General features: G+C 42.2%; 1 protein-coding gene across 5 annotated transcripts in view; it reads left to right on the top strand.

Annotated features, from left to right (window-relative positions):
- Positions 1 to 24,592, top strand: part of SEMA4D (semaphorin 4D) — a 143,823-nt gene that overhangs the window by 34,595 nt on the left and 84,636 nt on the right. For all 5 annotated transcript variants that reach the window (XM_073575333.1, XM_073575329.1, XM_073575331.1 and 2 more), the window contains exons 2-4: positions 8,043 to 8,100; positions 22,697 to 22,940; positions 24,018 to 24,163. In XM_073575333.1, the coding sequence (XP_073431434.1) occupies positions 22,841 to 22,940; positions 24,018 to 24,163 (246 nt within the window). In that variant the 5' untranslated portion in view covers positions 8,043 to 8,100; positions 22,697 to 22,840. The remainder of the gene's footprint in view (positions 1 to 8,042; positions 8,101 to 22,696; positions 22,941 to 24,017; positions 24,164 to 24,592) is intronic.

Genomic DNA, 24,592 nt, shown 5'->3' with positions numbered 1-24,592 from the left:
ATGCATTTCTAACAATCCCAATATATTCCCCATGCATGGGGACTTGTGTTTATGTATCCTGACCCAAGGTGGACTCGTCGGGGTCTTCCCTGTGGTTTTTTTTTTTTTTTTTTTTTATGATGTCATAAATCCTTAGTTATGTGTGGGTATATAATATATGTTATACACACACATTTGGTTTGTGATCATTATCAAGAGGGCCGTCTCTGGATCGTGCTTGGCGCCCTCTCTGCCTTCTGCTTTGTTATTCTGTCAGACATGAATGATGTGGATGACATCTACTTCATCCACCCAGTTGGAAAAGCCTCACACATATGCAAGGATCTCTGCCGGTTGTGTATATTAGTATACCGTAAGTTGGCGGTCTGGTGTTACAAGGCAGAAAGGGGACGCTGGGCATGGTCCGAAGATGCCCTTCAAACCGCTCGGTGCAGTGCACATTAGCACTAGACATGCAACGATGGACAATGGGAAAGTTTTTATATTTTATTGCATATACGGTGCTGCCTAGGAGAGTGGCTTATTAGAAATGTACTAAAAGGCAGGAGAACATGGTGGCAATGGCTTTTATAGGAAAAATTTTAGACTCCATGGCAATAAGCCACAACATAAACTGACATGCTGCAAATGTCAAAATCTACTATTATCAATTTCCACTTAAACTATGTGTGTAAATGATTAAAATCTCATCTATATTGTGCTGTGGGCTTTTCTTGTTCAGAATATTCACAGCAAATCTGTTTTGTGTAGTTGCCTTTCTACATTCTTTACCCTGACAGTTACCTTATAAACCATGCTGATTTGCAATACAACTACACGTCTCTGCAGTTTTTGGACACTGCATGTGAACACGCCCTAAGTGTCAGTTGAATAATCCAACTGGGCAGATTTGTCAGGTGCAAGTATCTGGGACAACCAAACGTTACAGCTGGTGTCTGACTATGGGTAGCCATGGTTGGGATAATTTATTGTGGCTGAGCGCAGCATGTACCGTTGATTCTTAGCTTAATTGTGGTATCTTTTGCTTATTTGTATGTTTATTTTTAGCCTTAAGAGAAGCGCTGGAAGAAAATGCCTAAAAGCCTAGCCGCCAAAGCTATTGAGCACAGCTTGTCTGCGCTGACATGGAAAGCATTCCTTTTATAATGCTGTTGAAAGATTGGCCACACTTGTCCTACAACATCTGATCTTCCTTGCTAGTGGCGGACTTGTCAGAGTCCTTCCTGTGGGGGGGGGGGGGTTTGTTTGCTTTTTTTTTTTTATGATGTCCTAAATCCTTACAGATAAGTGATGGAGATTTGCATAGCAAAGTGCTAACTTGATGTACAATCAATCGGCAAGGTACATCACATAGATCCCAAACCTACATAAGAAGGATATATATATAAAAAAGTGAAAGCCTACAAATATACCAAAATATAAACATACCAATCCTGTTGAGGAGACACTGGGGTAAGCAGGTGCCCTAGTCCACTAGCCGAAACCGCACGGACCAGGGATCAACCCACCGACCGTCTCCGCCCTTCCTTTACCGTGGACATACTACTCAGACAACACAGGGTGAGGGCAAAAGTTGGCAATAGTTTATAGAACCACAAAACAGGTAAATAATACATAGAACAGTCCCCAAAAAAATGATGTAAGATTACAGTCTCACTCTTCCGCTGACTTGCTGGAATAACATCCCCTGTGACTTCAGAGCTTCCAGGGCCGACTACCCCAACTATAGCACGCACAGAGAGGAGGTAATGAGAAGCTTAGGAAACTGACAGTCCATTAAGGTACAAGGCCAGGTGACAGGAGGGTCACGACCTGGCTTCTCCAAACATCTCCATGGAGCCAGTTGATCAGCGAGTCCCATTCTTGGCTTTTCCAAACGGGGCTCAGGTGACTGGTGGCTTCAAATCCAGACTACCCCAAATGTATCCATGGGGCTCAGGTGACCGCTGGGTCCAAATCCTGACTGCCACAAACATATCAATAGTTCAGTGATGGTCAATGCAGCATATCTGTATACTCTCAGCCATGGCTGTTGTCTCTTAAGCTGACATCCTGTAGAATGTCAAATCTGTGTCCCTCGTGATTGAACCATGATGTCTTGGCTGAAATGGGGAATGTAGAAACAGGTGGAAAGCAAATAAAAAGGAGGGGGTGGGTGTGCATGAATTGTTTAATATAATATATAAAAAAAAATGACATAACAATCCAATGGCCAAGTTATTACTAGCACAATAGTACCATACAAAAGAGTCGCATTCTATGTATATAACAATAATGAAGTAAAACTGCGCTGAGCAATAATTAATAAATATGAAATAATTTGATAACAAGAGTCGAGTAACTAAGGTTTTACTGGTGAAGCGTAACACTATCCAGGAGAATCGCATTTAATATAATGCAATGAGAAAGGTAGAAAAAGTGCCTAAGCAATAAATATTAAATACGGTATATATTAGGCTGTGTTCACACGTTGCGTTTTTTTCGCGGCGGTTTTTAACGCACGATTTTTCCGCGAAAACGCAAAAAAACCAGCAGCCTATGCAACCCAATGGGATTCCGCAATGCTGTGCTAATGCTGCGGATTTTTCTGCGGCGGAATCGCATCGTGGAAAAATACGCAGCATGCTCATTAATCTTGCAGAATCACGGCGATTCCGCCCACATAGGAATGCATTGTTTTGCTTACTTTCCGCATGTGGCTGTGCCCACCATGCGAAAAGTAAGCAGGACATTTGCGGATGGTACCCAGGGGGTGGAGGAGAGGAGACTGTCCTCCGGGCTGTGGGTACCATATCCCTGTAAAAAAATAGAATAAAAAAATCCGGTTATATTCCCCTTCCGGCGTCCCGCGCCGCCTTACCGATGCTCCTGCCAACTCCCGTTTCCCGTTCCCAGTAATTCCTTGCGGCAAGGACCTGTGATGTAGCGGTCTCACAAGACCGCTACAGTATCGCGAGACCTTTACGTCATCAAAGGTCTCGCAAGGCATTACTGGGAACGGGAGCATCGCGATGATCGGGAAGGCTGCGCGGGACGTCGGAAGGCGAGAATCACGATTTTTTTTAATTTTTTTTTTTTAACATTAGATCTTTTTATTGCTGATGCTGCATAGGCAGCCTCAATAGTAAGAAGTTGGTCACACTAGTCCAACACTATGTTTGACGAGTGTGACCAACCTGTCAATCAGTTTTCCAAGCGATGCTACAGATCGCTTGGAAAACGCTAGCATTCTGCAAGCTAATTACGCTTGCAAATCGCTAGTTTTTCCACGGGAATTTAAAATGTGATTTTCCCATGGAATTCCTGCGGCAACTTCCGCTGGAGTTCCGCAACGTGTGCATATAGCCTTAAAGTTAATAAAGTATAACTTTATTAGGAAGGTATGTTACTTTTCGTTACCAAAACCTTGGTTATTTTATGTTTTATCTCATTTCATATTTATTAATTATTACTCAGTGTACTTTCTTTACTTCATTATCGTTATACACATGGAATGGGACTCTTCTTTTGTATGGTACTATTGTGCTATTAATAAATTGGCTATTGGATTGTTATTTGAATGTTATGTACGGTAATTTTTTTTATATATATTATACAATTCATGCACAACTATCCCCTCCTCCTTTTTTCGCCCCTTTCCCCATTTTATATTCTATGTTCTTGTGTTGTATGTTTTTAATATGATTACTAAAGAAATATGAATTTTACAGTGTTATTTTCTGCCTAATTTTTGCATCATGTAGATCCCCTGACTCTGTATTCTAAACTTGTATTCACATGTCCAGTACTTTTTCATTTCACATTTTTGGATCTATTTTGGGATGACAATAACATAATTAAACTGATCCAGTCAAGGATTTATTCACTTGCATGGGGACAGAGATATATCCTAAAATGTATTCCATTTGCCTCTCTCTTATCCACTTGCTGTACATTATTTACTTGCACAACTTTTATGTCCAGCCAAAAAACTGATAACAACTGAATACATTTTTTTTCTAACACTGAAGTTTATGGGACACTGTTTCTCAGAGAAAGTAATAAAATGGCCTCTGTCACATAATTTAAACAGGCTCCCATCCTAGTCACGTGTCAGGACAGGATGCACTATGAGGAAAAAAAACATCGGAGACCTGTGTCTCAATGTCAAAAGATCAGTAAGCACATGTATATGAGCTGCGGAGGAGTGTGTGACAAAAGAATAAGTCTTCTCCTCGGCTTACTGAGCATGGAAAGACTGGAGAAATAATCTTCTGTTAAACACTTCACCTCTGCTCACAGTGGTATGTGTGCTTACATTACAATTTCTGTCAGGTGAGACACGGATGTTTGGGAGCTGTGTTTCTTCAGATTGAAGCCCATCCTGACATGTGAAAAGGACAGGTTGCTGTTTGAATTATACAACATGGGCCATTTTATTACATTCTTGGAAAACGCCCTTAACGGTCATCTGTTATGTCATCCGTTAATGGATCCCTTTAAACATTGCACTTTCCCAGAACACTAGAAGTATTCAGAAACACATAGTATAAATAGGCTGCGAAATAGAAACCAAAGTGTGCACCTGTATTTTCTTCCCCTTTTTTAAAAAAAAGAAAATACTGCATCCATTACAAATGGACAAGAGACGAGGGCTTAATGAAAGCATTACATTAAGATCTATTCTGTAAGGCTGAGTTCACATGTCTATACCTTTATCGGAAGACGCCAGCATCTCTTATATAGTCCTACAGTGCGAGGTGTATCTTGGAGTCAGATGTAAAAAATTGCATCTTTTAGTGTGGTGCGCCACTGCAGCCTAATGTATTTTCTTACTGTCAATGCTAATGCATTTAGCTGTGATGGGTGCTGAAAAGACACTTAGGTGAATCGCCTGTGGATATATTTGAGTGTGTGGGTGCAACACGGTGGACAGTTTGCTTGCAGTATGTGATGACCGATCTACCAGTAAAGTATATGTAGTATAGTCTTTATTAGGAGGTGAGAGTGCAGTGGGACTCCAGTGTCCCAACATATTATACGAGCTGCAGCAGTTAGTGGAGCTGTGTGCTGATGGCTTACAGTAGCTTTCCATGATCTAATATATAGCCCTAGCCCAGTGGTATTGGTGCGTGCAGACATGCCTGTAATCATTGGCCACTTGCAGGCGTGGTCTGTTCACTGCTTCTTTCACCTTGCCTCCAGATATGTCTGACTGCACATCATGCTGTGCCATGCACTGAGCCAGCACATTCTGCCGGCCTCCTCTCCTAACTAATGGCTAGAGTATTGAGACTTCAGACCAATCCTAATGTTCTGGGTCTAGCTGCTGAAAGTCTCTATGCCAGGCGTGGGGTCGGAGCCAATTATAGAAATGGTGTATATGCATTATTGTATTGTACCTATGCCAAGCGATGTATACTGCTATACAGAACAAAGGCTACAAGGACATTGGCCAGATTTTCAGAGAATGTGGTTTAGATTAGCAAATGAATATTGGCTGTCGGTTTTTTTTTTTTTTTTTTATTATTACCTCAATAATAATAATAAAAACCTGTAGCTATATGAAAGTGATTGACTACTGGGGTAATGTGCCTTAGGAGGCCATGGCTACTTGGTGCAATGCCATGGGGTTGCCTTCTGTTCTCCCTTCCCCATGACTGCACGTGGCACCATTAAAAGGAAGGATAGAAAGCGCCTACATGACAGTATTTCTGATGACTGGCATTGTCACATGACAGATAATATGTAGTTTTCAGCCATTCTGGCACTGTCACATGAGGATTGTGTAAGTGATATACTGTAATTCATAGGTTTCATGTCTGGAAAACGCATAACCCCTTATCTCATGTCTTTTGTTCTGCTTCTCTCCTGCTCTACAAGGATCAATCAATATAACCTTTACCCATGGCTGCCTGGTTGCTAGGAGACCTCCATTTAACCTATGCAGTGCCTCTACCGATCGATAATTGCTGCAGAGCAAAAGCATTAGATCATACGATCAGTTCTGCTCTACCATGACCTAATTCTGTGTAGTGGTCTTTGAATTCTTGTGTTTTTTCCCCAGTTTTAATTGATACACTTTTCAGACCTAATGTAGCTTCCATGGGAGGGGTTATATGTTTATGCAGTTTAGCACTGGATTGTCTCTGCTCATTTGGTTTTCTGGTATTAGTACAAACTAGATATTAACCAATCTCTGAAAAATAACTACGGTATAATGTCACTTGCAGGCAGCCATATATCTCCTAGATGAGTATTTCAGATATCGATTTTTATCCTCCATTTATCTCATCAATAGTACAATATATGGCTGGTATAAGAAGTGTATGGGCAGAACAGAATTTGAGATTCATTAGTCTCTAAAATGGATAAACTCTATCCCTAATGTTTTGAAAGTCCTTACAGGGTGATGTTAATGGAGAGCCCTGAGCATGGGATCTCTGCTTGTAGTGAGTACACAGCACTGTACTGTACAGTAGGGCAATGGCAATAGCGTGCAGATAGGAGGCATCAGCTAATTACGTGCTCTACTGACCAACTAAAATACAAACAGAAACGACCATCTACGACTCACTCATTTTAATAAGTCCTAGTCCTAAAACAGCAATTTTATACCAGAAATTCTCAATAGCTGACTTTTTATAATGGTTTGAAGTGTAAGGTGGGTGTCACTGCTCATGGACACTTCACATGGTTGTGCACAGTTTATTGTGACTACTACATTTACAGTGCTTAATTAAAGGGATATTCCAGGAAGAAATAATTACCTATCCATAAGATTGGTGTTCACTTTGGTGCGAATCGGACTACTAAATACCACACTTGCTCACCAATCACCTGAAAGTGGGACTTCTGTCCCCCATTTGTCCCCAATCTAAACGTTTTTACCTAACCTGAGGATATGTGGTAACTACTTACAGAGTACCCCTTTTAGAACATCTGAAATACCATGTTCACTAATTCTCCCTGTATGTTACTGTGCTAGCTCACTAATATTTTGAGTATTTGCAACCCAAGAGTATCACATCTTAGATTTCCAAGAGGAAATCTATCAGATTTTTTTTTTTATTAAAGGGGTTGTATGGTCCCAACATATTGATGACCTATCCACCGGACACCATAATGGTGGGGGCTCGACGCCTGACAATCCTGGCGATCAGCTGTAAGCTCCAGTGAAAGTCGGATATAAAACCTTTGTTTAGAGCTGGAAAGTGCCACTCCGTTGAAAGTATAGTGTCTGCTGCAGAGAGACTAGGTAACAAAAAACCAAACCTTCAATGCGAACCTCAACATGACTATGACTTTGGAGGATATTTAACTCAACCTTGGTCATGTTGCAAACCTTGTTTGGGTTAGACATTTATTAGGGAGATTTATCTGTAGGATTTCTGCCTGTATCTGATGGTACTAGAGATGCAGCTTTCTTCCATCTAGAGGAGAGCTAATTAGCTAATGGTCTCTACAACGAGACACCATATTCCTAAACCTCCATGAAGGAAAGCCAAAATCGTGTTTGTCTGTAATATCTAAGTGTAAAAAAACCAGCTCGCCAAAATGAACAGCCGAACACTTAGCAAAGTGTTTTTCTACAGTACCATTAATGGTGGTTAATCATTGTAAACTGGGAATGTATTTTTATTCCTTTAAAATTGCACTGAAAATCATAAAAAATTGACTCCTGTGAATCCGTCTGAACATGCATAAAGGGATTTCTGTTCTTCTTTTTGTATGGCTGCAGAGCACAGTACGTCACTAATTGTAATGGGTTCAATTAACCTGAACACATTGACATAGTTTCTATCCATAAAAGGATTACATCAAAGAAAACAAGCTGTTAAGTACAGAGGCGATTTAGGAGGCCCTTTAGGCATGCAATGTATCCATTCCACTCTGACTTATCTGTTCCCGGCAAAGATTATTTTTTGGCATCCCCTCAAGGCATGTAGCGCAGCAATGTGACTTCTATCCGATGCTTAGCAAATCTGCACCTAAACTGCCATATAGTTCTTTATAGCATGTGACTTACAGGACGCTTTTTCTGTTTTCTTTTCACATTACAGGTCAAGATAAGTGAGCTAATAGCTGAATTACATTGAACATGTGCAAGTGAAGGAGCAGGTTTGTGTTTGTTTTAAAGAAATTCCAGTAAGGAAATAAATGTATTCTCTTTTACAAAGACTTTGGGCTCTTATCACTTACTATCACTGTGTATTTTCTACGTGATAGCTGCAAGTGTGGCTCTGTGGCATTAATTTTTTTTCCTGATCAAGAAATGTTAACATATGTGAATTACGTCTCTGCACATGTCAGTTAACAGGTGCGTTTGGCATAATGTGACAACAAAACTTTCAGGAATAGGAAAGAATAGGAAATATATAATCAAAAAGGCATATTAAGCAACATTGACTTCAGTGCATACAGTTCTGTCCATGGCTGCCACACAGAGCTGCCAGCATTGAATTCAGTGTTACCAGATTGACCTCAGGGTTTTGGGAATGAGTGCGTTTTAGGCTAAGTGCACACGGTGTGGATCCTCCCGTGGATTTTTCCCGCGCGGATTTTAAGAAATCCGCAGGTCAAATGACCTGCATTTTTCCTGCGGATTTCTTCTTTTTTTTTTTTTTTTTTTGTGCGGTTTTCCACTGCAGTTTTCCCCCTGCGAATTTGGAGAATTCAGAATGACATGCACTTCTTTTAAATCTGCACAGCTTTTTTTTTTCTTTCATTGATTTACATTGTACTGTAAATCACAGTGCGGATCTGCAGCGTTTCTGCGCGGAAAAATCCGCTGCGGATCCGCAGGAAATCTGCATCATGTGCACATAGCCTTACAACCATATTATGGAATTATGTAAATGTAGTTCCCTAATTTCTAGTTCAGCTCTGTGTGCAGTGCTCCTGAAGGAAAGCCAACAAGTGCCTGTAATTGTGCCTCCCTGTTCAGCTGATCGGTAAGACTGGTGGCCAGACTCGCACCTCCACCAACCATAATTTCTGACTTCAGGTGGTTTGTCTAAAGGACACATAAGCCAGGGATATGTCACTATATGATGATAATACAATATACCCTGTTGAAAAGATTAGCATTACTATGGTGGAAAAAGTGACTTATAAAACAGCTGCAGTGGGGACTGGCCACAATCTCCTCGCTTTCCACCAAGCTTTGACTCTTTCTGCCCATCATAGCTTCACTCGCCAGAGGCGTCGTTGATTAAGGTTGAGTGGGCATGGGAGGGAACAGTGAGCAGTGCCCCCTGCAGCACCACCTCTTGACTGGAGGCAGCGGCGAATGGATGTTATAGACGTCATTTCTCTCCACCATGCCAATGCTGATAATTTTATACATGGCATGTTAAGCACTATATCATACATTACAGCATCATGTTTTTGGCTTGGGTAGCTAAATTACACTGATAGGGCCACATTAAAGAGTATGCCAGTTTCCTCACAGACACATGACTTTTGTCATATAACAAAAGTATCTCTGGGGTTCCATTGATGATGGGCAGATCTGGTTTCTGGTGTGACTGATTTCCCTACCTCTACAATTAACAAATAAAAAAAAGTCCTGGAAAGACTTTGTTGGTCAACAAATAGTGGTGTAAATAGTCCTTTACAGCTGTATTAAAAACATTGTTTGATGTTGTTTTTTTATTATTTAAATAAGAGCAAATCTTAGTTATTCTGGCATCTATTCCATAGTGTTGTTTGTGGTGCTCCACAGCTCCAGTCACCAACCTGCCTCTATCCATGGGTGACTTCAGAGGTTTCCTCATTTACTTGGTCTCTTTCGCCTTCCGTACAGGTTTACTCCTTCTTATCATATTTTCATGCTTACACTGGAGTAAATTAGCGCTGCATTTATTGGCACATTTCCTTTCACTGCTCGCAGTTTAATAAATGATGAGCATCAACAAGCTGCTTCAGAGTTGAAAGGTTTCCTAGCAACCGGCTGTATGAGAGATGGCAGCCCAGATTTAGCGAGCCTTTGTTTTCTCGTACTTGTTGGTATCCGAGTACAATTGTTCTGTAAAGAGAATGATAAATGTCCTGCCAAATGGATGCTGGAGAAATGTGAGACGTTGACCTGCTTAGCAATTCTGAACAAAGAGTAACTCTCCCAGCTAGTGTTTAATATGCGTGTACCAGATTTCATTTACGCTGGTAAGCAGCAGACACTGGCACATTTTCTACACATTTAGTGTACTGAAAGTAAAATTAAATTTGTCCAGGATCATTCAAGAGCTATTATCCTGCCCTGGAATGAGCACAACATGTTTCACGCCTGCAGACCTAGAGCAACCATTGTCTCCTAGAACCATGCATTAAGCTGTAATGACTAGTCGTCTTTCTGTGTATGTTCCTGCCCTGGATTCATAATCGCCTCCGCCTCCCTCCGTCCTCTCCGCCTTTAAAGTTTCCAAGGAAACTAACAGGCATTATCATTTATAAGAAAACATTTTGTCAGCATAGCTTAGATTGGCTCTTGCTCCTGTAGTGCGTTACACTGGTGGTCCTATTTCTCTAGTACTCTGAGGGCAGATCATTGCTTTATGGATACTTGGGAATAGATTTATGAAAACTTTCTAAAAGAGAGAATCTTTGTTGTCCATAGCACCCAATGACAGTGCGGCTGTCTTATTCCAAAAACAGAATGTAAACTGAAAGCAGCAGTGTGGTTGCTATGGGCAACAAAGAATATTGTTTTAGTCCGTTTCAGAAATCTCTCAGTTGGAGTGTATTCCAAGGAAAGGGCATGGATTGTAAGAAACAGCAGAAACGCCTTTCGGATCTATAGAATTTCTGGTGAAAAATGCACACATGTAGATGACCTGTAAATAAGAATTTGCAGGCTGCTTCCATTTTCAGAGATGGATCGTTTTGTGAATCCGGAATAGACTGCCTGCACTAGCTTTCATTTACTTACGCAGCTTCATTCCTCTACTGCTTTCCCTTTACCAGCTTCTTTGTGATCTCGTTTTTTTTTTTTTTTTTTCTCTGCTCCAACAAGATGCTGCTGCCTATGTATTCTGTCACTCCCCCTTACCTCCCAACTGTGCTGGTATTTCTGCCATTGTGCTACTGAGAGTGAAGCAATGTGAGCGAGAGGAGAGAAGGCACATTGAGTTGACAGTGCCCATGAGACTAAGGGTGTGTGCACACGTTGCGGATTCTGCTGCGGAGTTTTCCGCGCAGATTTGTCTAAATCCGCAGGTCAAATGACTTGCGGATTAGCCTGCGGTTTGACACTTGGAGCAGGTGCCAAACAACTGCGGAATCCGCACAAAGAAGTGACATGATGCAGATTTAAATCTGCAGCAAATCCATGCGGAAAAATCTGCAATGTGTGCACTGCGTTTTTCTTTTTACATAGACTAAAATGGTACTGTACAACGCAGCAGAAACTGCTGCAGATCTGCAGGGCCAGATCCACAGCAGAATCTGCAACGTGTGCACACACCCTTACACTGCCAGAAGTCACAGGAAATCTAGCTATGTTTTAAACAACGTCTTTTTCTTACTTCTGATTAACCCCTTCCTGACATCCGACGTACTATCCCGTCCATGGGACCCGGGCCCCTATGCCCATGGACGGGATAGTACGTCTACGGCGATCAGCGGCGCCCACGTGTCAGCTGATTATCACAGCTGACACCCGGCACTATGTGTCAGGGGCGGTCACGGACCGCCCCTGACACGTTAACCCCTTGCACACTGCGATCAAACATGATCGCGGTGTACCGGGAGTTAAAGGGAAGCATCGGCAGGGAGGGGGCTCCCTCCGTGCTTCCCTGAGCCCCCCATGGCAGCGCAATGTGCAGCGCTGCTGCGGGGGGCTCCTTTCCTCCAGGCCTCCGAATCCAAGATGGCGACGGGGGCCTTCGGGGGGCCTGGAGGAAGCTGGCTTCCTCAGTGCCTGCAAAGCGCAGACAAGAGGAAGTCTTCAATGCCTGTGACAGATTGCTGATCTGTCACAGTGATCTGTGATGTGACAGATCAGCGATCTGTCACAGGACAGTGATGTCCCACCTGGGACTATGTAATAAAGTAAAAAAAAAATAAAAAAAAAGTGTAAAAATAATTTTAAAAAAATCGCCAAATAAATTGGTAAAAAAAAAAAAAAAAATATTCCCCAATAAATTCATTTTTTGAAAATAAATAAACAAAACAATAAAAGTACACATTAGGTATCGCCGCGTCCGTAACGACCCGCCCTATAAAACTGTCCCATTAGTTAACCCCTTTAGCGAACCCCTTAAAAAATAAAAATAAAAAACGAAGCAAAAAATGATTTATTATCATACCGCCAAACAAAAAGTGTAATAACGCGCGATCAAAAAGACGCATATAAATATCCATGGTACCGCTGAAAACGTCATCTTGTCCCGCAAAAAACGAGCCGCCACACAGCATCATCAGCAAAAAAAATAAAAAAGTTATAGCTCGCAGAATAAAGCGATGCAAAAATAATTATTTTTTATATAAAATAGTTTTCATTGCATAAAACCGACAAAACATAAAATAACGACCTAAATGAGGTATCGCTGTAACCGTACTGACCCGAAGAATAAAACCGCTTTATCAATTTTACCGCACGTGGAACGGTGTAAACGCACTCCCCCAAAAGAAATTCATGAAACGCTGGTTTTTGTTCATTCTGCGTCCCAAAAATCGGAATAAAAAGCGATCAAAAAATGTCACGTGCCCGAAAATGGTACCAATAAAAACGTCAACTCGTCCCGCAAAAAATAACACCTCACATGACTCGGTGGGTCAAAATACGGAAAAATTATAGCTCTCAATATGTGGTGATGCAAAAACTATTTTTACAATAAAAAGCGTCTTTTAGCGTGCGACAGCTGCCAAAAATAAAAACCGCCATAAATAGTAAATCAAACCCCCCGTTATCACCCCCTTAGTTAGGGAAAAATAATAAAATTAAAAAAATGTATTTATTTCCATTTTTCCATTAGGGTTAGGGCTTGGGTTAGGGTTAGGGCTGAGATTAGGGTTAGGGGTGTGTTGGGGTTCGGGTTGGAGTTAGAATTGGGGGTTTCCACTGTTTGGGCACATCAGGGGCTCTCCAAATGCAACATTGCGTCTGATCTCAATTCCAGCCAATTCTGAGTTGAAAGTCATATGGTGCTCCTTCCCTTCCAAGCTCTGCCATGCGCCCAAACAGTGTTTTACTCCCACATGTAGGGTATCAGCCTACTCAGGACAAATTGCAAAACAATTTTTGGGGTCCAATTTCTCCTGTTACCCTTAGGAAAATAAAAAATTGGGGGCAAAAATATCATTTTTGTGGAAAAAATGCTTTTTTTATTTTCACGTCCGAGCGTGTTAAACTTCTGTGAAGCACTTGGGGGTTCAAAGTGCTCACCACACATCTAGATAAGTTCCGTGGGGGGTCTAGTGTCCAAAATGGGGTCACTTGTGGGGAGTTTCAATAGTTTAGGTACATCAGGGGCTCTCCAAACGCACATGACACCCGCAGACCATTCCATCAAAGTCTGCATTCCAAAATGGCACTGCTTCCCTTCCGATCCCCGACGTGTGTCCATACAGTAGTTTTCTCCCACATATGGGGTGTCAGCGTACTCATGACAAATTGGACAACAACTTTTGGGGGTCCAATTTCTCCTGTTACCCTTGGGAAAATGAAAAAATTGGGGACTAATTGATCATGTTTGTGGAAAAAATACGATTTTTTTTATTTTCATGCCCGGGCATTATAAACTTCTGTGAAGCCCTTGGGGGTTCAAAGTGCTCACCACACATCTAGATAAGTTCCTTAGGGGTTCTAGTTTCCAAAATGGTGTCATTTGTGGGGGGTTTCCACTGTTTAGGTACATCAGGGGTTTTCCAATCGCGACATGGTGTCCGATCTCACTTCCAGCCAAAAACGTCAAATGGCGCTGCTTCCCTTCTGAGCTCTGCCATGCGCCCAAATAGTGGTTTACCCCCACATGTGGGGTATCAGCGTACTCAGGACAAATTGCACAATAACTTTTAGGGTGCTGTTACCCTTGGAAAAATAAGAATTGAGGGTGAAAAGATCACTTTTGTGGAAAAAATATGATTTTTTAATTGTACGGCTTTATGTTATAAACTTCTGTGAAGCCCTTGGGGGTTCAAAGTTCTCACCACACATCTAGATAAGTTCCTTGGGGGGTCTAGTTTCCAAAATGGGGTCACTTGTAGGGGGTTTCCACTGTTTAGGTACATCAGGGACTCTCCAAACGTGACATGGCGTCCGATCTGAATTCCAGCCAATTTTGCATTGAAAAAGTCAAACGGCGCTCCTTCCATTCTGAGCTTTGCCATGCGCCGAAACAGTCGTTCCCCCCACAAATCAGGTATCAGCGTACTCAGGACAAATTGCACAATAACTTTTGCAGTCCAATTTCTCCTGTTACCCTTGGTAAAAAAAAAAAAATTGAACCTGAAGTATTTTTTTTGTGAAAAAAAGTTAGATGTTCATTTTTTTTTTTTTTTAAATAATCAAAAAAATTCCTGTGACGCACCTAAAGGGTTATTAAACTTCTTGAATGTGGTTTTGAGCACCTTAAGGGGTGCAGTTTTTAGAATGGTGTCACTTTTGGGTATTTTCTATCATATAGACCCCTCAAAGTGGCTTCAAATGTGATGTGGTCCTAAAAATAAAATGGTGTTGTAAAAATGAGAAATCGCTGGTCAACTTTTAACCCTTATAACTTCCTAACAAAAAAAAATTTTGGTTCCAAAATTGTGCTGATGTAAAGTAAACATATGGGAAATGTTAGTTATCAAGTTTTTTGTGTGCCATATCTCTGTGATTTAAGGGCATAAAAATTCAAAGTTGGAAAATTGCGAAATTTTCAAAATTTTTGCCAAATTTCCGTTTTTTTCACAAATAAACGCAAGTTATTTGAATGAAATTTTACCACTAACATGAAGTACAATATGTCACGAGAAAACAGTGTCAGAATCACCGGGATCCATAGAAGCGTTCCAGAGTTATGACCCCCATAAATGTACAGTGGTCAGAATTGTAAAAATTGACCCGGTCATGAACGTGCAAACCACCCTTGGGGGTGAAGGGGTTAAAATGATGCCTTTGTTGATTAAATCCATCTTGTGGTTGTTGTTTAATCTATATTTTCAGTTTTGAGTTAATGATATGCTCGTGCTCCAGGGTGACCTGAGGGGGGTCTTCATGTGGTGCTCTGCTTAAGTATTCACCAGTATGGCTTCTGACAGGCACCTGCGCTGCACCTTGATCGCATCCATATTGTGCATTTAATTATTCGTTTTGATTGTATCCATAAATTACACACCCCCCGCAAAAAAAAAAGTTTGAGAATGGCGCTAGCCGCGCCTGCACAGTAGCAGCTGTCGGCAATCTTACGGATACCATCAAAAAGAATAATGCACAATATGGATGCAATCATGGTGAGCTGCACCACGTGAAGACCCCCCCTTCCTCCTTCACAGACCACCGCACGAGCATGTCATTGTCCCAAAACTGGAAATGAACATGGTAACATAGTGTGGGTCTGGTGAGATGGTGAATAGGTCCAGTGTGATGAGTGAGGATTCCGGCTGATGACGAAAACCCTGGATATGGGTGAAGACGTGATGATTCCATTCATTTTTGTCGGATCCATGGAGAGCGTTGGGAATATCCGGATGCTCCTGGAGTATCGTGTGGCGTACCTGAAGGAAGCAGAGCAGCTAAGACTTGAGAGAGAGCAAATCAACAGAGAGCTGCAGGAAATGGGAGGAAGATGGCCGCCACCTTCAACTCGTGGTATAGAGAGGCGAAGATGTTCGCTTAAGACTGGAAGTGAAGTCCTCAAGTTGGAGCTAATAGAGGACATGGGGACAGAGGGAAGGACTGCTCTCCGGGCAATAAAGACCATTGGAGTAATGGCCAGCAGAGAAATAAGAGAAGGTGGCCTGATGGAAGAGGTAGAAGCATAAATGCCTCGGTTAGCTCAGGGCTGAGTGACCTAAGCGGGAGACCCTGTAGCAGACAAAATGATAGTCAGACCAGACAGGACGTATGGGTGCAAGGAATTTATGCCTACATACTGACCGATTGGGGCAGGGAAGACCTAATAGATTTCTGACACTGAAACATGAGGCGACAAAGTCTGATAGCACATTGTTCACAGACAGGGATGTGGTGACAGTGACAGACTATGGGTACCGTTACACTAAGGCCTGTTTCACACTTCCGTTTTTTCAAATCCGTCAAAATCCGTTTTCCATAAAAAAACGGATCCGCCATTTTTTGCAGGATCCGTTTTTTTTGTCCCATAGACTTCCATTACGGTTACCACGGATCCGTCAAAAAAACGGAAGTGTGAAACAGGCCTAAGCGATGCACCAGCGATCCTGACAACGATATGACGCGGTCAGGATCGCTGGTACATCGCTAAGTGGTCGCTAGTGAGCTGCCACACAGGCAGATCTCACCAGCAACATAGCGGGGGTCGGGGATCGCTACTTACCTGTCAGACGCGGCGATCCTGGCGTCCTCCCGCCCGCGTCCACGCGTCGCTCGTCGGCGCCACAGGAAGCGCAGCAGGAAATGATCCAGGATGTTCTCGCGCGACCAACGATAATCAGCGGGGGAGCCGATCGGAGGTAAGTATCACATGCAGCAATATCGCTGCAACGTCACAAAATCGGTGACTTTACAGCGATATTGCTAGCGATATCGCAGTGTGTAACGGGGGCTTATGTCTCAGGAGCTGAAGCCTGAAACCAATTGGGAAGGCCCTCTCGTCGGGTAGGGCAAGGTGATGTGGGTGCCCTGTCTTGAGGCCCTCGATTTAGGACAAGTGTTCAACCCCACAGGTTTGAACAGAGGGGGGGAATATGTGGTGTGACTGGTGGTCACGTGGTTAATGAGAGGTGTATGTCACAGGGATGGATGCTCCCTGCGATGCAACCCGGGGTATTTTGTCTTTAGTGCACGTGAGCACTAATATGTCATTTAGTGCACCTGGGTCCAAGTTCCGGGTAGTCATGAGAGATGGGAGGGTCTGGCTACCCATATTACCTCACCTCTGGGTGAGGGTGCTAACTGTACCCCTTTTTCCGTGTGTGTGTGTGTGTGTGGTTGAGAGTTTCAGGACCTGCAGTGAGGTCATGACCATGTTTACTAGCCCAGGTGATCCATACCTTATCTGTGGGTGTGGTTACAAGTTATGTAATGGAGGTGTGTTTTAGCATTTGGCAGTGAGTGTGTGGGAGTCTGTCAGAGTGGACAGACCTCACTGTATCCAGGCTGGGTTTACACAATAAAATATTGATATTTCAAGATGATACAAAACAATGTAAAGCTGTTAATACAAGAGAATATAGTATTCGGCTACAGGTGGATCTGGATAAGTTGGAAACTTGGGCCAAAAGGTGGCAGATGCGGTTTCACAATGATAAATGTAAGGTTATACACATAGGAAGAAGGAATCCATATCACCACTACACAATGAACGGGAAATCACTGGGTAAATCTGACATGGAGAAGGACTTGGGGATCCTTGTTAATGACAAACTTACCTGGAGCAGCCAGTGTCAGGCAGCAGCTGCCAAGGCAAACAGGATCATGGGGTGCATTAACCCCTTCATGACCGGAGCGTTTTCGTTTTTCGCTCCCCTCCTTCCCAGAGCCATAACTTTTTTTTTTATTATTTTTCCGTCAATATGGCCATGTGAGGGCTTATTTTTTGCGGGACGAGTTGTAATTTGGAACAACATCATTGTTTTTAGCATGCTGTGTTCTCGAAAACGGGAAAAAAATTCCAAGTGCGGTGAAGTTGCAAAAAAGTGCAATCCCACACTTTTTTGCTTGGCTTTTTTGCTAGGTTCAGTAAATGCAAAAACGGACCTACCATTATGATTCTCCAGGTCATTACGAGTTCATAGACACCAAACATGTCTAGGTTCTTTTATCTAAGTGGTAAAAAGAAATTCCAAAGTTTGCTTAAAGAAAAAGCGCAATTTTCCTAGACCCGTAGCATCTTCATTTTTTGTGATCTGGGGCCGAGTGAGGGCTTATTTTTTGCGGGCCGAGGTGAATTTTTTAATGATACCACTTATGTGCAGATAAGTTCTTTTGAACGCCTGTTATTGCATTTTAATGCAATGTCGCTGCGACCAAAAAAACATAATTCTGGCGTTTCAAATTTTTTTTTTTTCTCGCTACGTCGTTTAGCGATCGGGTTAATACTTTTTTTTTTTTTTGTTAGATCGAGCGATTCTGAACGCGGCGATACCTAATATGCGTATGTGTGATTTTTTTTTTTTTTTAATAGTTTTTATTTTGATTGGGGCAAAAGGGGGGTGATTTTAGGTTTTATTTTATTTTTTTTTTTTTTTAAACCTTCTTTTTTTTTTTTTTTATAAACTTTTGGCATGCTTCAATAGCCTCCATAGGAGGCTTGAAGCATGCACAACCCGATCTGCTCTGCTACATATGGGCGATGAGCAGATCGCCCATATGTAGCAGATTTACTGCAGTGCTTTGAGCTCTGGCCATCGGGCGGCGCTCAAAGCGATCTGCCTGCAACAGCCATAGAGGTCTCTATGAGACCTCTTGTTGTCCAGGCAACGCGTCGCCGACCCTCGATCACGTGACGGGGGTCTGCGATAAGGTCTCTTCAGGCCCGGCGGACGGAAGCGCTAGTTAAATGCCCGCTGTCTGCGCTTGACAGTGGGATTTAACTAGTTAATAGGCACGGGCGGATGGCGATTCCACCCACGCCTATTGCGGGCACATGTCAGCTGTTCATAACAGCTGACATGTCGTGGCTTTGAGGTGGGCTCACCGCCGGAGCCCACCTCAAAGCAGGGGAGTCTGACTGCTGACATACTATCCCGTTAGCAGTCAGAAAGGGGTTAAAAGCTGCCTCTGTACAAATCCCTGGTTAGACTGCACATGGAGTACTGTGTACAGTTTTGGGCACCGGTGCTTAGGAAGGATATAATGGAACTAGAGCGAGTACAAAGGAGGGCAACGAAATTAATAAAGGGGATGGGGGAACTACAATACCCAGAGAGATTGGCAAAATTAGGATTATTTAGTCTAGAAAAAAGACTGAGGGGCGATCTAATAAAAATGTATAAGTACAGGGTGGGCCATGTATATGGATACACCTAAATAAAATGGGAAATGTTGGTGATATCAACGTATTGTTTGTGGCACATTAGTATATGGGAGGTGGTAAACTTTTCAAGATGGGTGGTGACCATGGTGGCCATTTTGAAGTCATCCATTTTGGATCCAACTTTATTTTTCCCAATGGCAAGAGGGTCATGTGACACATCAAACTTATGAGAACTTCACAAGAAAAACAATGATGTGCTTGGTTTTAACGTAACTTTATTCTTTCATGAGTTATTTACAAGTTTCTCTTTGCTTACAGCCATTGACTTGTCACAGAGGATAATACGTGAGGAGTAGTTCATATGCCCCGAAGGGATGTTCGACTGATGCCAGATCGGCGCGCTGAATTTGCAGAATGGGCAAAGCAAAAATTGGAACAGATCCCTCAGTTTACACAGAACATTATGTTCAAGTGACAAGGCAAACTTTTTTTGGGTGGGCCATTTATATAGATAAACCTAAATAAAATGGGAATGGTGACTATTTTCTTGTGTAGGGTGTCTTGCATTGAAATCTGCTGCAGTGACCCGAGTACTGCATTCACCAGACAGCAACACAACTTCTATCCGCTCCTCACGTGTTTGAAAAAAATAAAGTTGGATCCAAAATGGCTGACTTCAAAGTGGCCGCTATGGTCACCACCCATCTTGAAAAGTTTCCCCCCCCCCCCCCCCATATACTAATGTGCCACAAACAGGAAGTTGATATCACCAACCATTCCCATTTTATTTAGGTATATCCATATAAATTGCCCACCGTGTATATAAGGGGACAATACAAATGTCTCTCCGAGGATCTGCTTATACCAAGGAAGGTGACGGTCACAAGTTGGCATTCTCTGAGTCTGGAGGAGAGAAGGTTTTTCCACCAACATACAAGAGGATTCTTTACTGTTAGGGCAGTGAGAATCTGGAATTCCCTGCCTGAGGAGGTGGTGATGGTGAACTCAGTTGAGGGGTTCAAGAGAGGCCTGGATGTCTTCCTGGAGCGTAACAATGTTGTATCTTACAGTTATTAGGTTCTTTAGAAGGATGTAGCTCTTCTGTCCTTTATTGACATTGATTCTTTAGTGAATAACAATTGTCACAAATTACTTTATAGTGTGCTGTAGTCTGACTGATTTGTGACTTTATACTTGTATGAATAATATTTAAGCCTAATTGGTTTTAAAAAAATATACCTATTTAAGCCAGTAAATTACGGTATCAAAATATTGGCACTTTGTGACAGCAGCAGTTCATGTACTCTAAGTGCTCAGGTTTATACAGGAAAGTCTGGAGAAAAACCTGAAAAGAATCAGGGAATGCAAGTCGTTTTGAGATTTGACGTATGGACAAAATGTGACAAATATTTTTTCATCTCACCAACTGTAGCAGTTGTTGCTAAAACAAAAACTTACAATGCTGGGCACTGTAAGAAAAAGCAAGTCTGAACTGCCGCAAAGTGTATTTGGTAAAAGATGTTCAGGGTGGCACGGTGGCTCAGTGGTTAGCACAGCAGCCTTGCAGTGCTGGGGTCCTGGATTCAAATCCCACCAAGGACAACATCTGCAAGGAATGTGTATGTTCTCCTCGTGTTTGCGTGGGTTTCCTCTGGGTACTCCGGTTTCCTCCCACATTCCAAAGACCTACTGATAGGGCATTTAGATTGTGAGCCTCATCGGGGACAGTGATGAAAATGTGTGCAAACTGTAAAGCGCTGTGGAATATGTTAGCGCTATATAAAAATAAAGATTATCTATTTTGACGGAATATAGGCTGAACTGGATGGACAAATGGCTTTTTTCGGCCTTGCTAACTATGTTACTATGTGACTATCAAGGATGTCAAGAGTTTAAAAGAAGTAACATAAATATTCTGGCATTTTCTGCTAGGAGGCTGGTCCATATTTCACAATAAACGTCAATGAGAAGGCTAAAATCTTGCCCGGAATACGCCCTGGCATCTCTTGGAGCGTGTTTTTTCTTTTTTGGGAAAGCACTAGCCTATTCTTCATTTTAATGGATTTAAGAAAATGTCTGAAAAATGCCAGTAGAGAGACATTGAAAATTCCAGAGAAAAGGAGCAATTCCTAAAGCGTCTACTGCTTGAAAAACTACCATTTTTTGACAGATTGAAAAAGACAAAGTGGGAACATGCCCCAAGGGATTGGCACAGAATCTCTGCCACAGCAAAATGATAGGCAATATTTAAAGGGAACCTTTCACGTATGGAAACGCTATTTACCTACAGATTTGGGGTTAGTGTGCTGGTAGATATCACTTTAAACCTCTGTAGCTGACTTATTTGAGCTATTAAATGAAGTTGTATCCTCCCAGCATTTGCTGGTTTCTAGTGACCGCTCACCATACATTGAGTGTGCAGTAATATCAGTGTGCCGGAGAGTGATTACATAACAGCTTCCTGAACTGCACAGATGACTGCAAGAGAATAACTCCATTTTCTTCATGTAGCCGCTGCTCCTGTAAGCTGGGGACACAGGGATTAAACGCTATTTACCTGCAGGTTCCCCCTAGATCTGCAGGTAAAGGCCCCGTCACACTAAGTGATCTCGGTAGCGAGATCGCTGCTGAGTCACAACTTTTGTGACGTAACAGCGATCTCACCAGCGAGATCGCTGTGTGTGACAGCGATCAGCGAGCGGCCCCCCTGCCGGTATCGCTGATCGCTGGAAGAAACCTCTGGGCATTTCTTTGGTCGCTGGTCTCCCGCTGGCCAGCACACATCGCTGTGTGTGACAGGCGGGAGACCAGCGATCAGGTGTAAAAAAATAATAAAAAAAATATAGTTATTCTCACCTTCCGACGTCCCGTTCAGCCATCCTGCCTCTCTCCACGCTCCGGTCCCAGTGATCCTTTGCACGAATGACCGCGAGACTTTGTTATCCCTCGAGACCGTGACATCTCGCGGTCATTCTCGCAAAGGATCACAGGGACCGGAGCGTGGAGAGAGGCAGGATGGCTGAACGGGATGTCTGAAGGTGAGAATAACTATATTTTTTATTTTGATTCTATTTTTTACAGGGATGGCCAGTGATGCTGGGCGCTCGGCATCGCTGTGCTGATCGCTGGTGAAGCTATCTGTGTGACAGCTCACCAGCGATCACATAGCGACTTACTAGCGATCCTGACACCTTGATATCGGTGTCGGGATCGCTGGTAAGTCGCTTAGTGTGACGGGGCCTTAAGTAATGTTTCTGGGCATGACGTGGCTCCCTTCAATAGACTATTTTAAATCCTGTTTATTTTGTATACAGGAAGCATGTGAACAGTAAGCTAATGTGTGTAAATGTGGCCTTGGCCTTTAAATGATTATTTTTAAAAAAAAAAAAATTGTAGAAATAAAAATATTGCATTTTGGGAAGATGAATAAAAACTATACTAGTAGAAGTCATCATCTCTAGAACTGTCACCTAAATGAAAGATATGCTGTATTTAGTGTTTCTGGCACCTGCTAGACATGCAGTTTCCCCTCCTTGGTGTACATGTGAATGTGTAGGAAGTCCTTTTATAGCCATGTAAGCCATCACTACACACTTCCTATATTGCTCTTTCAGATGATGCATAAAGGAAGAAGAACTGAGAGCGCAGTCACATTGTGGCGTCCATAATGGGCTCTCCATACTAGTGTTCGGGTGGTCACTTCTTCTCCTCTCCAACTGTTGGGTTGTAACCTGGATTTGCTGCACTTGAAGATTTCCATGAAGATGGCTGTGTACTTTCTGAGTGCTCTTGTGAGTGCGCTTGTGCTAAGGACTGAAGCGTTTGCTCCAATGCCAAGGCTCACGTGGCAAGAAACAGGTAGAGATTGATTTGCTCTTGGATTAATTCCCAGCTTAAGTCACACTTATAAGTTGTTTGCGACTCTGATTTCTCAGTGCTGTGACACCTCTTAAACATATTATTTTTACTGTGATTGGTAAACTCTCTTGCCCGCACAGCTGTTCAAGTAACGCTAAAGAATAATTATAGCTTCAGGCTTCCTTTTTAACTCCTTCTTTGCACACCAGCACATTTCATTAATGTTGAAATGCATTGTAGTTATTTTCTCTTGTAGTTCCCACTTTATTATTTTCAGGGTTTCATTTCTGTGGCTGACAATAACAAGTCACATTTCCTTCTCCCTGGCTAATTGAGGTTCGTTAAAGGCATTCCTGTTACAGCATGGCCTCCTCCATTGATACCCACAAAGTATATAATACTCAGGAAGACCCCATATTTCATTGTTAGTCTCTCTGTTCCTTACTGCAATAAAAAAAAATCTTGCAACATGAAATAATTTAATTCCTGAATGGAGTCTTAGGCCTCTTTCACACTTCAGTTTTTTTTACAATCAGTCACAATCCGCCAGGTTTTGAAAAAAACGGATCCTCAATTTTCTTTTGAGGATCCGTTTTTTTTCTCCATTGACTTTCATTAATGGCGGATTGTGACGGCTTGCTGTCCGTTGCATCCGTTTTTTTGAGGATCCGCCAAAAGTTGCTGTCCGTCACCATCCTCAAAGATTTCAAAACGGAGCTTACAACGTAAAAAATATTTTCTCTCTCTCTCTCTCTCTCTCTCTCTCTCTCTCTCTCTCTCTCTCTCTCTCTCTCTCTCTCTCTCTCTCTCTCTCTCTCTCTCTCTCTCCATCCGTTGTCATCAGTTCTAAAACGGATCCAGCATCCGTCCTTTTGGCGGATTTTGACTGATGCAAAAAACTGAAGTGTGAAAGAGGCCTTATGTGTTTGTTTTTTTTGATGTGCTGTCACTTTATTTACTCTATAAAGAAATGTATTATGAGGAGGAAAAAAATGTATATGTGTGCTTGTATAATATATTGTATGTATTTAACATCCACCTTCACCTTTTTTTTTTTTTTTTTTTTTTTTTTTGCAGAAATCAGCCTTACTCGTTTTCAAGTGCAAGGTGTATATAACTATTCATCATTGTTACTAAGTGACAACAAGGATATTCTGTACATTGGAGCCCGTGAAGTGATTTTTGCAGTGAATTCATTAAATATATCAGAGAAGCAGCAAGAGGTAAGTGATTCTTTTTTTTTTTTTTTTTTTTGTACACTTCTCTATTTTCATTGAGGGTGAAAAAAAACACCCAGCTGAAGACTACTTATATTTGGCAAAGATTAGTAAGTATTTCAATTAATAATTCAAAGATCCATAAATAATGACTGGGTGCAAGGCTGCAGTTTTCCATAACGTGATCTCTTGTCCACTGTACGTGCTGACCTATACAGGTAGGCTTCCTGCCTGAACGGGCATCGAATGGCCGATATAACAAGTCACTTGACGCTGGTGACCTCTATTTGGGTTGAATAATCGGTTGCATAGCAATCATTCGGCCTACATTCTGTTTGTATATTGTCAGCATATTCCTGGTGTATGCAAGAAGATGTGTTTTTGACAACTGTTATCTTTTTGCCGGTTATAAAAGACAATCCCACAATGGCTAAT

Source organism: Dendrobates tinctorius, unplaced genomic scaffold, assembly GCF_039654945.1.
Source record: "Dendrobates tinctorius isolate UK_male_01 unplaced genomic scaffold, ASM3965494v1 ptg000044l, whole genome shotgun sequence".
NCBI classification, from domain to species: Eukaryota; Metazoa; Chordata; class Amphibia; order Anura; family Dendrobatidae; genus Dendrobates; species Dendrobates tinctorius.
The sequence above is the reverse complement of the archived record's forward strand: the minus strand, read 5'-3'. Positions and strand labels throughout refer to the sequence as shown.